This window comes from Bactrocera latifrons, unplaced genomic scaffold (assembly GCF_001853355.1).
Source record: "Bactrocera latifrons isolate USDA-ARS-PBARC rearing strain unplaced genomic scaffold, ASM185335v1 scaffold_233, whole genome shotgun sequence".
In the NCBI taxonomy this organism is placed as follows: domain Eukaryota; kingdom Metazoa; phylum Arthropoda; class Insecta; order Diptera; family Tephritidae; genus Bactrocera; species Bactrocera latifrons.
In genome coordinates, this window is record NW_017535886.1 from 170869 (window position 1) to 186909 (window position 16041).

The following is a 16041-nucleotide window of genomic DNA, read 5'->3' on the forward strand; positions in this document are numbered from 1 at the left end:
AATAAAATTTCTTTAAGCAAAACTACAATGGTATGATAGGGGTTCCATTAGGAATATATGTGACCTGGTATACGGAAAGGGGGCTTAGGTGTCAAAAAATCTTAGTTAATTCGGATGGAAGATGAGATGCTTTTTCACGTGATAGAATCCAAAAAGTCATAAACTAGTTTTCGCACGTTAGCTCCCTTTTCGTAGACCAGGTCACATACATATATGTATAAATATTTTTTATTTTTCGTGTGTGTAGAGAAAAATGTTACCACCCCATTTTTAATGAATTAAAATTCTCTTCTTTCTAATAGTTTTCAATATTCAACGAAAATGGTATCCGGTCGTCCCATACTATATTTGTCATTGCCGGGAGTAGTATTCATTCTCGGTGTTTATTGGTATCGACGTCGCAATAAAAATCGTTCAAATGGAGATACAACTGAAAAAGAACCAGAAAACTTAAATGCACATAACTCAAAAGAATCAAAACACCAAATAAATGGAAGTTTTATGCAAAACAAGTCACATCCATTACCAAGTGATTCAGTAAATATAAATAATAAAAATGAAGGTGAAGAGAGTCCAACCGTCAGACTTTTTGGTAAATCAGCTCCAATCAAAATTGTTCAGAATTGCAGAGGTTCGCCTATTAAACAACAACTGGTAGTCGATTCAGAGGTTCTTAAAAACAAAATACAAAGCGCTGAAAATAACGTACTTCGCTCCATCGATGAAGACTTTGAAAACTTATCCTCACCAGTTGATTTGCCAGATTCGGTGAATAATCGTATTGCCTTTTATTCCCGTAATGTGAATTGTAAAAGCGATGCACCTGTTGTAATAAAAGCTACCCGTACACCAAAAATCTCACCTGAAAATTCTTTCCTTGAAAATAAGTATACCAAAGAATGTGAAGAAAATAATAATTTAGATCTTATAGAAAATGTAAAAAATAATAGTGATGCAAGAAATCAGCAAGGACATCCAATTCAATCGTCCACCAATATCGCACTCGAAACTACTGAACAGAGTCCAATTCTGGAAGAAAATTTTAACAAAGAGAGCGCAATGAACATCTCTTGTCAAGATGTTGATATTACGGAAAATGGGAAACGTAACGTAGATGCTGCCAGTCCATCATTGAGTTTATGCAGCGTTCAATCTGGCGATTCAGGAAAAGGTTCAAGTTTACCCCGATCCGAAGCAAATCGTGCCAAATCTACATACGAATTCTTTCTGCCAAATAGTTTTATAGGACACCTTTATGGCAGAAAACATTTTTTTATAAACCAGATCAAAGTCAAAACTTCGGCGAATGTACTAATACGCAAAACAAATTATGCTGGAAAATTGGTTTGCATTTGCATTATCGAGGGTTCTGAGAGTGAAATAGAAGCTGCTTTGGCAATGATAAGACAACGCCTCCCTACAAAACGTTTTCCTAATTTTACTATGAATAAAATACAATCTGCATCTCCTCAAACTGTAGTTCCTTTGTCTGCAGACAGTTTACTTAATTTACAGGCAAGTGTGTAATTATGAAATATGTTTTATATGCTTGTATTATCAGCAACTGACGATTATCTCCTATAATTCCTATAGCTTAAACTGATCGAAAACATTAATAACGATGTAATTGTTACTGCTGTAGTGAATGGCGCACACATGTTCGTGCAACATCCTTTACATCCCTCACATCCTTCTCTGACTGTTCTTCAAAAGTGTTTGTATGACAGCTACACTTTGAGTGAAGCACCGTTGTTGCCTGGTATCGAAATCAATGCAGTTTGTGTACTCCCAGTAAAAGGAATTTGGTATAGGGTACAAATAGTCGAACAAGACGCTGAGGATAAGCAGCGTTGTGTAGTTAAATTTTTAGACTTTGGAGGCTATATGAATGTACATTTCAATGAATTAAGGCAAATTAGATCAGACTTTATGTCTGTACCATTCCAAGCCACAGAATGTGTTTTGTCTAACGTGGAACCGATAGGTATGTACATAAGTTAAAAGCATATATATTTTTATGTTAATATGATCTTAAATAGTGTACAGTCAGAGTAAAAAGAAAGTGTACAACACTTGTTTTCTACATACTACATTGCTTGATTTATTTAAGTTTTCCTAAGTGATATAATAAAACAATTTATAGGTTTAAAGGTTTTAAAAAAAATGTAATAAACATGTGTTGTACACTTTCTTTTAATGCTGAATTTATATCACACAATTATTTGTCTAGACTCCATGTGGTCATCGGAAGCTGTAGATGTATTGTGTCAGCTAACTAGAGGAATTGTTTTACAAGCACAGGTAGCGGGATACAATAGCCATAATATACCGGAAATTTACTTATATGCTTACTTGGGTCCTGGTGTAAGTATATTGTCATTTTGTCCATTATTTTTAAAAGAAATTAAGCTAATTTGAAATTAATTTGTGTTCTGATAAATGTAAATCAAAACGACGATTCCAACAATAATATTGTATATAAAATATAAGTTTCTTTCATATTAATATATTTTATATTATTAATATATAAATTATATTTGCTTCATTTCAGAATATTATTTTCATAAACAGGGAACTTGAAGCAAGAAATCTAGCTAAATGGGTTGAGTTGCGAGACTGATTCAAAGGAGTAGAAAGTTTTTGTAAAAACTGTTAATAGAAAAGCCACAATTATCATATAATTATTTTTAAATATTTAAAAGAACAAAACATCGCTATTTAAAATTTAGAAATAGTAAATGTATTTCATTAGGTAAGTTATTATGCGCATAGATTATAAATTAAATCACTTATAGGAGTTGTGAAGAAGGCGTCGTTGAAGCATCATGCGTCATGACAATAGTCATTTGTTTCAAGTGAATAAACCTGTTGTAAATATGGAAGACATAAAAATTAAAAAGCGAAAATTGTGGCGATATATACATATATCTAGGAATATAGCAAGCAATAGAAGGCTCGTATTAAATCTGCCGGACAAAAAGTTTGAAATAAACTCTTGTACATATATATATATATATATGCATATTAAAATATTATTTATGTTATAAATAATACAGTTTTAGGTCTCTTATTGATGCATAAAAACATGTTTTAAACATAAACTTATGTACGTATATTTTTTTACCAAACATAGAGAGAACTAAAAAAGCAGCTACTTTTGCTATAATTTTCTGAAAGGCATTTTGATGTAAATGAAAATAATTGGAAAAAAGTAAACTGTTGAAACATTAAATATAATTTTAACCGGTATTTTCTTTTACAGCATTTGTGACTTCAAATATTGACTGCCTTTTTATCGATTTATTTACTTATTTGAGTATGTTGCATTCTATCCAGAATGAAATTGCATCAAAATGTCTCCTGTATATTATAACTGAAATTTATAATTGAATATGTAACAAGGTAAAATAATATTTTCTTAAGTAATAATTTAGACCATTTAAGTAAATATAAGTAGTACGCTAAACTGTAATGTATAAGTAATTGTTCAGTTATTCTTCTAAAATGTCGTATTTATTTTGCACCTCAGTAATGCCCAAATGGCATGTTTTTTACCAGAATGAAAGCCCATTAGCCTTAGTGTTAATTATTGTTTGATTCAGCTTAGTTAGTTTTAAATAAAAATTGTTAGATTTATATTTATTCATAAAGTGATTTAAAGAAACGTTATAATGCTGAATTGGAGTACACTTATAATAAAACAATGGAGATTTAATATTCTGAAGATAACATAATATAAAGCTTTGGCCATAGTTCTTCTGCACTTAAGCAAATTACACCGATAGCTACGCAGACAACCATACATTTCTTCATCTATATTTTATTTATCGAAAATTGCTAATATTTGTATCTACCATGGATTGTGAGGCCTACAACTCAAGTGCTAAATGTTATCAAAACTCAAAAAGAGTAATTAAATAGGCAGTAGATATCAGTTGACTCAGAAATAAATAATAAATATAACGTTATTAAATCATAAAACTCTTCTTTTAATTAATATTGGACACATTAAAACATTTTAACTTACTTTTTAAATATAACTTTTTTCTCAAATACTTACTATTTTTTGCTATTGCTATTACATATTAAACTAAGTAAGGAAGATTTGGGTTTAACATGTGCGGATAGCTATGATTTCCCTTATTTTTGGCACAGGGCTATACTTTTTGTAGAGGGCCTAGAAATATTTTCTGAATCTCTTACAATATTTCACTTATTTTGCTTAGCTATTCAATAGCTCAGTTTTCAGTTGGCAGTTGGTGGCAGATCAACTGTGTCAAATCTTTACTTGTATGTCAACTATATACTCAACGCACTGAATGATGGACAAAAGTACATTCAATCTACACCGATTTTGGTAAAGCTTTTGACCGTGTTGACCATATGATACTCGTCTCAAAACTCAATAAATATGGCGTCAATAGCATCGCACTGGATTGGCTTAACTCATATTTAACTGACAAGTTCCTACAAGTCAGGGTTGACGGACATCTGTCTAGAGAATATGAGGTCAAATCTGGAGTTCCTCAGGAATCGCATTTAGGACCACTACTCTTTAATATTTTTATCAATGACATTATAAACAATATACAGTCTGAATGTCTGCTATCTGCCGATGATTTGAAAATCTTCAGAATTATTTCTAACGATTCCGATGTCACACAACTACAACAAGATATCGACTGTCTAACAACCTGGTGCCTTAAAAATAATCTCGATCTCAATGCGAAAAAGTGCGCTGTCGTATCCTTCTCACGCTCTCATAACAACATTGTCACCAACTACAAACTCAACAACGAGTATCTACAGGAATTAACAGAAATCAAGAATCTAGGAATTATTATAGACAACAAACTCACATTTGCAAAGCATATTGACAAAATAACTGTGCAATCTTTTAAAGTGCTTGGACTCATCATTAGAACAGGAAGGGATTTCAACAATCCGAACTCTCTCACACTATACCGTTCACTTGTACTGCCAATACTAGAGTATGTCTGTGTAATCTGGTCTCCATATACTGATGCACTCATCAACCGAGTTGAGAGAATTCAAAACAAATTCTGCAAGACATTGTTGTTCCATCAATCGTTAAGGATGCAGGGGCTCTCCACTGAGGATAACCGCTCCCGTTTCAGACTCAACAGCTTAACCTCGCGTCGGAAGTCTCTGATGCGGTATTTTTCTACAAAATAGTCAACGGTCTGATTGACTCCTCAGAAGCACTCAGCAGTTTTGAGCTTGCTCCTACTAGCCTCCCGCTCAGGCATAACAGACCGTTAAAAACAACAAAGACTCATCGAAACTACGTATACCACGGACCAAATAATAGGATTGCTAATCTTGTAAACTCATTACACGCAGACATTGATTTTTATGGAGGGACATATCAAGCTTTCATCTCGCAAACCAAAAATTTACTGTTTATCTACCACTAACTCCTTACTTACATTCAACCGATTGTGTATATATATCACTTTCCAAATTCTTATCTCTATATCATTTTGTATATTTTTACTAACTATTCGATGTATAAAGCCGATTGGCGTATGGCTTAGTAAATAAATAAATAAATAAATAAATCAAAACGACTGCTTTAGAATGGTTTCGAGTTTTTATTGTCCGTCCGTCCGTCCGTGCAAGCTGTAATTTGAGTGAAAAGTGAGATATCACAAACTTGGTATACATATACAATAGATTCCTTGGCAAAAAAGTAAGGATTGGTTCGTTGTGGTCGCTATATCGGGTACCTAGTCACCGTTGGGATGTATTTGTTTTAACGGTTTCTCAATCCCCGTTAGGATGGTAAGGGTTATCTATGTTGTCGTCGACGTCATCTACGGGAGGCCCAGGAAACGTGCTGTTTCGACGGATTCGGACCAAAAGGAAAAGGGTGTTAGATGAGTAGGGAGAGACTCGTTGCATATAGGACATACACTGGATATGTCGTGGTCTATTCTGGATAAGTAGGAGTTAAACTACTACAATATCCAGAACGAAGCTGCGCTGGGGTCACTCGCATTTCTCGCGGCAACTTGAGCTCTTCGTCTGCGATGGGTGGTGGTTGGACTCCGAGTACGGGAAGACGGTGAAGGTATTGATGGCTCCACTGTGATTGGTGGTCAGTGCTTGTCTGAAGTTTCTTGCGTCCAAAGTCTGGATGGTATAAGTCTAATGTCGCATTGAGTTGTCGACTTGTTTTCAGATACCATTAAGTCTTGTTCTTCAATATCTCTTTCTGTAAAAGATCTATGTATTTCTTTCCTCAAAAGTAATTTCTTCTACGCGCAACTCACCTTCTCTAATATTTTCAAATTGCTTTTTTTTTAATCTTTTAATAATATTAGTGACATCAACACTAAAATATGAATTGTTGTATTGGAGTGTCAATTCGTGGAAATATCTTTCCATGGTGCTCCATAAACGATCTTCATATCTTTCAAGTTCATCTTCGTCGGCAGTATACATTTTTATTTCTGACTCTCCAATAATAGATCGAATATATGTCGATCTTTTTACAATAGTCTGTTCTAGAAGGTTTATTCTATTGGCAGTTGGGCTATTTTCTCTAGCCCCTGTGTCCATCTCTTTGGACGCTAGTTCCATTGTGAGCTCCTGGACTCGCTTCCTACCGACGTTCGCCAACGGTCACGTCCGTAGGAATGGGTAGAGCGTTGAAGGTGTTCTCAGTAAATTCTGTGAAGCCGACCCAGTTAGCTTTGTTAAAGCTAACAAAGGTACGTTTGTCCAGCAAAATTGTGAGGTTTCTTGATCAAGACAAGTATGGGCAGGTGGTCTGATGCAAGAGCTAGCATAAGCCGCCAGGTTATGCCATTTATCAGACCACCGCTAGCAATGTTAATATCGGGCGAGCTATTATAGGTGCTCATAATTGGAATATCGTGGTGCGCGTTAAAGTCGCCTAGTACCAAAGGGATTTCACTACGAAGTAGCGCACCTATTTTCGGGTGATATCCTGTAGGGCAACATGTAACTGCGGGGATGTACATATATTAAATATTTCGAGCTCGACATCGTCTGACCAGATTGCTATACCCTGATATTCTAGGGTAGTATCCCTGCGGTCGATGTTTCCACCGATTAGATGATATTGCACGGTGTTGTGCAATGTGAAGACTAGGTCTCCACCACTATCTCGCTCGCGACCTTTAAGGAGAACGTTGAAATCGGCACAACTCAGAAGATCTGAGCGGCTGTTTAGGTTGGTTTATTGGACGGCAGCTGTCGGTACGCATTCCCGGTTCATAAGTGCAACTAACTCCTCGATCTTCCTCCGAATGCGTTGCAGTTAAATTGTAAGATGCGAGTTTTTCGCATGTGTTCGTGGGTGAAGAAGTGGAATGTAGGTGGTGTTTGTTGCAGCTGTAGAACCCGCACGGTGGTTTTCGCAGTGTGGTTTGCGGGGCAGACTCCTACAGCACGGGGCAACATACAACACACTCCACTCACGTGCGGTCCGCAAGCCGGAACACTCCAGGAAGTGACACCAGCCAGTATAAGAATTGCGACTGATGTAACGTTCCGACGTATGGCAGTCTGACACACGGAACAGACTGTGCTAGGAACCAGGAGTTGCTGAGTGGTTCACATACGAGGATTGGAGCGGGATAAAGGTTGGGGACAGATAAAAATAGAAGTCAAGTTGTCTGTTGGAGCTCCTATGGACAATGGAAGTCCTCTGTTGGCCACTCGGGTGGAGTGACGGCGCAATGTGCAAACTATGTACAGGTTGCGCAGCCGTAGAGGCTAAGGTCGCAGTAGTGCGGTGGCAACATGGAGCCACGTAACTTGCGGTACGCTCCCTGTGAGTCTGAAGCCTTGAGTAGATGTTAAGATGGCTCCACCCATTGAGTGTATTACACCAGACCGAGTTGGAGTTTTAATTGGGGCAAAATTTGACCAAGCTCCCGTATGGTTGGTGATTGGATGTGAGGAATCTTGAAAAAAATGTTAATTGTATATAGTCTTGGTTAAAATAGATACTACACCCAATTCTAACAGGTTTTGAGCCTATATGCTCCATCGAATGGGATATTCGCCGTGGCCAAAGCGTAAGGACCTTAAATCTTTCGCAGAACCTTTCTCTCGAAAACTTCTAAGGCCAACTCAGCAGATGTTGTCATCGTTAATGCCTCTGTATCATATAGCAGGACGGCAATAATGAGTGACTTATAGAGTTTGGGTTTTGTTCGTCGAGAGAGGGCTTTAMTTCTCAATTGCCTACTCATTCCGAAGTAGCACCTATTGGCAAGAGTTATTCTGCGTTGGATTTCGAGACTGACATTGTTGTTGCTGTTAATGTTGGTTCCATGATAGACGAAATTATCTACAAATTCGAAGTTATGACTATCAAAAGTGACGTTGGAGCCTAGTTGCGAGTGCGATGACTTTTGTTTTGATGACAGGAGATATTTCGTCTTGCCCTCGTTCACTGCCAGACCCATCTGCTTCGCTTCCTTATCTAGTTTGGAGAAAGCAGAACCAAAGGCGCGGGTGTTGAAGCCAATGATATATGTAAATATCATCGGCATACGACAGCAGCTGTACACTTTTATAGAAAAAAATTTAGATTTCAACTTTCTAGAAATAGTTCCAAGGTGAAGGTTTAAAAAACATGCTGTGATGGAGAATCTTCATCAAAAACTGAAAATTGATTTGCAAGTCGAAGAAAATAGGCATCGTAATCGCGTTGGGGAAAGTCGAGTATCGAAAGACCGCTGTAAAATGTACTGTAAAAACCTTTTTACCAAAAAAAAAAAATAATAATAATAATACAAAAGAAGTAAGGAAGGGCTAAGTTCGGGTGCAACCGAACATTTTACACTCTTGCAAGTTGGTGGAATCAAAGTCAGGGAAATACCTTATGATGTCAAACGTCAACCTGAGAATCGGGATCTAAGCAATTTTATATACAGTGAAACTTCGATAAGTCGTAACCTCAATAAGCGAAAAACCTTGATATTTCATAGTATTTCTTCGGTCCCTAGAAAAATTCGCGAAAAATGCATGTGTTACGGTCCCTTTGATAACTCATATTTTTATTGAGACAAAAATTGAAAAATGTGTATCAAAAGCCTCTACAACTCGTATTTTTTTATAATATAATGTATAATTGCACCGCCCACACTGCAATGGAACCTTTGAGCAATGTGCAGACTGAATTTCTCCYACCTAACACCACTTCAGTTTTGCAACCACTCGACAATGGCATAATCAAAAGTTTCAAAAGAAGTTGTTGTTAAACTGCTTGAAAGCATCGAGGAAAAAGAGGATTATTCCATTTCGATTTATGATGCAATGAATATTGCTCATAAAGCTTGGACAAATATCAAGTCGACTATTAGAAACTGTTTTCGAGCTTGCGGTTTTGTTAAGGATCAAAATGTAGTCGAAATCAGCGAAGATGTACTTCACATAGCAGAGTCGGCTCGTGTTCCACAAAATGCAGAAACACGTGTAAACTTTGATGACTACATTCATGTTGATGATGAGTTGGTGATTACTGGAAGCATCAATGATGATGAAATTCTGGGTTTCGAAAACATCGACGATGAAAACGATGAAACATTTGAAATTCCCTCGGTTTCCACAAAGGTTGCGAAAGCTTCAATTGAAAATTTGCGTCTTTTTTCCATGGCATCAAATGTTGAACACTATTTTTAATGATATTGTAAACATTGATAATGCCATAGATAAAATACGCCAAAATAATGTCCGTTTTTGGTACAATTTTTCAAAATACATACATACATATATTGATTGAATAACATATGTACTTTATGTTTTAAAATTTAAATATGTACAATCATTTCTTGTTTTTTATGTAAAATTGAAAAAATAAATAAAAAAAACTCTATAATTCGTATTTTCTGTATGTTGCCTCTATAAGTTGCATAAATTGATAACTTGAAAAACTCCATAACTCGTATTTAAATTGTGGTCCCTTGCAAATACGAGTTATCGAAGTTTCACTGTACTTATATATTACTTATATGACTTTACCCATTTTACACTTATATGAAAATTATTTACCTGTATTACAAATACCATATATAACTTATACACTGACCTACAAAGACATATATTCGGCATAAGATTTGTTAGAAAAACCAAAATCATTATACATAGTCATATATAAAATCAGCCGGATATGTAAGAATCCTGGTAATGGTCATATGGTGAAGATAACTTAAATACTGGCCGATATATCCAGCATAAAGTCACCAGGAAGTTCGGAAATCTTTATATTAGGTATATGGGGGCTCAGGGAAGTATTGACCAGATTGCAGCCATTGATACACAGAATTACTTCTGCATATGTCACACATCCGATATTTTCGACCAAACGTCAACTATAGGTACTGGGTACATATTCCGTAGCTAGGGTCTTGAACAGTTTTGGTTGGATTTGAACAATTTTTTGTCATACGCGTTCAAAGTTTAATGCCATTATATTAATTGCTTCTTAATTTCTGTACTGGAAAGTAAAATAATCAAATAGAATCCAAATTGTGCTGTATGGGAAGTAGGCGTGGTTATTGGTTATAATACCATGTTCCAAATTTTATCGAAATCGGTCTGTTGGGTCCCGAGATGTGGGATTTTGCCGAAAAGTGGGCGGTGCCACTCCATTCCATCATAGCCGGAGCGCCATCCGTAGCAATTGAAATAATATTTTTCAAAGGAATCTCTTTCTCATCGCAAAACTTTTCCAATTTTGTATTGGTCTCTAAATTTCTAGCAAATAATAGTTCTTCACATATTTTCTTATCTTTAATAAACCTCACGTAAGACAACAACAATGCTTCATTAGTTGGTAAAGTGGACTCATCGAGCTGAATTGAGAATTGGCTTGTCTTCAGGTGATCGCACAATGATTCTTCAATGAGGATAATATCTGCGGCCGGTTTATGAAGCACGATAGTTATTACTTTATTTATTGCTGGCAATATTAACTCTTCTCCGATTTTATGTAGTTTACCTTTTTGAGCAATTAACAAAGAGATATTGTACGAAGCTCGAAGTCCGTCGTCATCTTGCTGAGCAGCCGCCGAAAATAGCCGCACAGTATTGCCGTCTCTTTTTTTTTACTTCCGACATTGTTTTGCTTTGAGAAATACGTTTAACTTCGCGAGTATTGTAAAGGAGGCGTAAGTAATGCTTATCTATTGCGCGGAAAACCACAAATGAATATAAAATAAATATTACATTGTTTATATAGGAATGCTGAGCACAATTATTATATAGTAGTACGAAAATATGAATTCTTATTTTTCCTAGAAATACATTTGTAAAAAAAGGATATTTATCCTTTTCGTGTTATCTTATTTTTCCCAGAAATACATTTGTGGATAAAGATCCTTTTTCTTATTTTCCATATATAAGATTTAAGGAGTTCAAAAGCTCAAAACGTGCGCTACATCAGCTAACTATCCGACGTCATTTCACAAGTGATAAAATAAAATTTTCAAGAGCTCAAAGCATTCGCTACATCAGCTCGAACCTACCTACCCTATACCTTTGCGCAAATGATTATATTATGATAGCAAATGCACACATTCAGATTTGGCAAGGGCAATAGCAATACGTTTGACAGTTAGTATTCTATAAATTCTATCCCCGTTATGAAACGGAGCGACCGATTGACATGATTTTMATTTTTTCTATATTCAATAAAATAGGACAGATATATGAACTACGCGGAGAGAAATATAGAACCGAGTTTGAGCAATCTTTTAATTCATATTAGTTGATGTTCACAAGTTGTTGTTGAGAGTCGAGATCTCATGTAGTCGTTGTCTAAGAGGCCTCCTAGCTAAATAAAATTACAAATAACCCCCCAGGCCTCTACACAACGCCCCCATTTTCTTTCTGGGTCTCTTACCGCCTCCCTTGACACCTGCGGCGCCCACAAGGGGGTTATCGCCCACTTTGGGAAACACTGATTTATATATATGTATATATATATAACCCTAAGTCGATTACTTTGTACGTATCACAAATTAAGGAGCGTGGGAGGTGTTTCGAAAGCATTTAGTAAAAAATAAAATTATTGCTCATTTAAACAAGAGTAACTTATGAATCTGCAATAAACATTACTTAATTGGCAATACAACTTTGGTGTTGCAGAGTTTGAATGGATTTCTGTGATCACGAAGGCTTTATATAAATAAATTTAAAAAAAAACAATAACTCGACTTAATTATTTTGATTTATCGTTTAAAAAACCACAGCTGTTTAATTATCTGTCAACTCTTAACATTTTAGGTTGGTAATACCAATCAAACTTTGAATGAAAATAGTGGAATCGCAGTACCCAAAAAGAGTTTAACCGAGTAGAGTTCAAAACCATAATTGTGGTATATGTTTTCGAGTGTACCTGGGCAATGTCAAAATTAATGCAATTAGTCCGTCCCTTTCTCTGCCCCAATACACCCCATAAAAGGATTCCGTCTTTCCAGCTGTATTTAAAATGTATGATATTTTAATAAAATTAAATTTACAAGTCTTCTTAAAAATTAAACTAAAATATATCAATAAACTAAGCCTAAGTTTACGGACTTCAATATAAGTCAAAATATACCAAATTTAATTATACTTGTAATTTATTCACGATTTCATCGCATAATAGATGTTTAAAAGCAACATGTTTTTATTTTAATATAAATTTCTGCCAGCGCCTGAAAGAATTCCCCGACTTTGATCCCTACACGTTGCAAAAGTATTAAATATACTGTTCCACCCGAACTTAGCCCCTCCATACCTGTTTACGTCTGTTTAGTTTTATACTCTGAAGAGAGTATATTAAGTTTGCCACAAAATTTGTACCCTGTTTGAATCGGGCATAGTTACAAAAAGTATTTAATTTTAAATTAATGAAAAAAAAACAACGAAATTTCAATGTCAAAACAAATATGAGAGGGCTAAGCTTGGGTGTAAGTGAATATTTTATATATTAATTATACTACGAATCACATCTTGGAGGCAAGGACTTTAAAATTGTGTTATGTGGACAGTTTTTTTTCTTAAATTTTTACACTTTACTATAATAATATCAAATGTTTTGAACCATACCGAGACGCATCTAAAATTGCTGTTCAACAATAGAATACAAAACTGTACGTTAGGAAAGAATCTAACGCACTCAATTGTATATATAATATTATCGAATACTATCAATGCTAATTTTAGTTTGTAGAAATATCAAAATTTCGAAATTGCTCAAAAGCAATTCCCTAAACTATTTTTCGAATTTTAAATTACATTACATTAAATATTTTTAAAGCAAATACGTGTTATTAATTATACCCAGAACATAGTATATTAAGTTTGCCATGAAGTTTGTAACACCCATAATTAAGCGCCGGAGACCTTATAAAGTATATATTATATATCTTATCTTAAATATAAAAATGAATCACAAAATGTGTTGGTATTTTTCAATCGTTCAAATTTGTTATCTGCTTTCTTTATTCTGGCTTTAAAAAAAAAAAAATTATTCAGTGAAAACGTTATGTGTGTTTCACATAAAGTGATCAGATTACAGATTGACATTCGTTGCGATCCTCTTCGTGGTCGCGCTAATATCGATCGGCTTTCTTTTTGGCATTGACTGAGTACTCCCATGTTGCGATGACTTATGTATGTACGTGCGTAATTATGGATCGCGGTCAATCAGCAAGCGATCGTCGCGATCGTCACGATGTCACAGCACGACATTTCAAACAACGCTTATGATGTTTGAAGGACTTTATCTTGAAGCAACGTGTGTTTGAGTTGCAGAAAAGAGGTTTGCCGCTCGCATACATGATGGATTGTGGTTACACCAGATCAAATTGATGAAATCATTTCTGCGGAAATTTAGGACGCAGAGAAAGATCCAGTATTATATGAAGTGATGAAAACCAATATGGTTCATGGACCTTGCGGACATCACAATCCCACTTCGGTTTGTATGCCTTGTCAATAAATGCACGAAACACCATTAAGGTACTTTTCCTTCGGAAACAATGGTGGATATCCACTCTATCGGCGGCGCTCACCAGATAACAATGGCAGAACATTCAGCATTCAAAGTTGATCGTACTATATTCAAAACTATTGTCTAATTCACATTCAAAACTCATATCAATGTTGAGAATTGCTGTTTGAAGCAACATGGTGGTTATTGGCCTTGAACGATACGGTCGATACGTGAACTGCAATAAAGTGCTTTGTAGGACGTTTACTTTTGCAATTCGTGAACGTTTTTCGATTGTCTCGAAGTTAATTTGGAGAATGGCTAAAGTTTGTATTTCAACCCAGAGAATACAGTACAGCCAGTGGAAACAATAATAGCGACAAACTTAACATTGGCGACTTTTTTCTCAACTTTAGTCAGTGCCTTGATATTATATTATACATGGGATGCATCGTCGAAGCAATAGTTACGCAGAAAGCAAGCCCAACCAGTAAATGGACATCCAGGTGTGTTCTAAACTAATGCATTACGAAAAATTTACACAATCCACCCGAAAAACGGCGGTTGCTTCTACATTCGGTTGCTATTGATGTACGCGGTTCAACTTCATTTCAGTCATTGCTTACTGTGAATAGTACGGTGTGTGCAACTTTTTGAGAAGCAAGCCAGCAATTTCAATTTCTGGAACATGATAATCACTGGAATCAAACAATGGACGATTCGACTTCGAATGCAAATGAAGTTCGCGCACTTTACGCGATGATCATTTTGACATATCAGCCTTCAATTCCGCGACATTTATGGGGCATGAACAAAAATGACTTTGTCAAAGACATTTTCATCGTATTCGCTAAGAATTGAAAATGGGTCAATTCCGGTTGATACTTCCGGTGGTTTGATATCAATTTCATCTGACGTTTATCGTTTTTCACGAAAGATAAACTCATCACGAATGTTCGGACATTGGCCAAATTATCGTAACTAAGAAAAATAAAAGAAAAAATACTGATGTTGTTGACTTAAACTGGAATTCCGGGAGGTTTGCGSWCATAAAAATTGATCGATCGGCTTGGCAATGAAGACGACGCCATGAATTATCCAGTGGAATTTCTAAATTCTTTGGAGATGCTTGGTATAGCACCACATTATTTGCGTCTCAAAGTTAGATCTGTCACTGGAACACTACTTATTATGACGCACCTAACGATTTGCCATTCCAGTTCAAACGTATTCCGTTTTCAGTGAAAAGTGCATTTGAGATGACAATCAACTGGATACAAGGACAGTCGCACAGTGTGTGGCATAAATTTGGAAATGCTATGTTTTTCACACGGCCAGATATAGAGGCGTGCTCGCGAGTTGAAAAACCATCTTTTCTGTACACCGGAACAGAAACCAAAAATGTTGTTTAGCAAGCGCCGTTACATTGAAAAAAAAAAAATATGAAATGATAAATTCAACTTTCTTTTCATTTCAGAACACATAATTTCACGCAGGACAACGGTTGCGGGGTCAGCTAGTATACGAGGTGTGTTCAAAAAGTATCGCGAATTTTGAATTTTCCCGGGTTACGTATATTCGAATTTCGAAATTTTTGTGGCGTTATGTTGGTACTCATGTCACTCACTTATGCCGACAAGCTCGGCTAATTTGAATGTTCATTTAATTGTTGACAGCTGCTTTGCTTGCACGTGTTTTGGATCGTCTTCGATTTTTAYCTATTCAAAAAAATGGATCAAAGAACCTGTATCAAGTTTTATGTGAAAAACGAAATTAAGTGCGCGGATGCATTCCGAATGTTGACTGTGGCATACGGAGAAGCTCCCTTGGACCGAAGCAACGTTTATCGGTGGTACAAAATGTTCTCAGAAGGCCGAGAAAATGTGACAAAAATTGGCTTTTGCACCACGATAACGCCCCTGCTGACACTGACACATCGTTGCTTGTGCGTGACTTTTTGGCCAAAAACAACACACTAATGATGCCGCAGCCACCGTATTCCCCAGATCTGGCCCCCTGTGACTTTTTCTTGTTCCCTAAACTGAAGAGGCCCATGAAAG

At 36.0% G+C, this 16041-nt stretch overlaps 1 protein-coding gene across 1 annotated transcript in view; it reads left to right on the forward strand.

Annotated features, from left to right (window-relative positions):
• Nucleotides 1–3981, forward strand: part of LOC108968932 (A-kinase anchor protein 1, mitochondrial) — a gene marked incomplete in the record, with an annotated part of 4953 nt that extends 972 nt beyond the window's left edge. Inside the window, 4 exon segments of the mRNA XM_018933296.1 lie at nucleotides 303–1515; nucleotides 1594–1984; nucleotides 2231–2364; nucleotides 2552–3981. Of these exon segments, the coding sequence (XP_018788841.1) occupies nucleotides 303–1515; nucleotides 1594–1984; nucleotides 2231–2364; nucleotides 2552–2620 (1807 nt within the window).
• Nucleotides 3982–16041: the final 12060 nt, after the last annotated feature.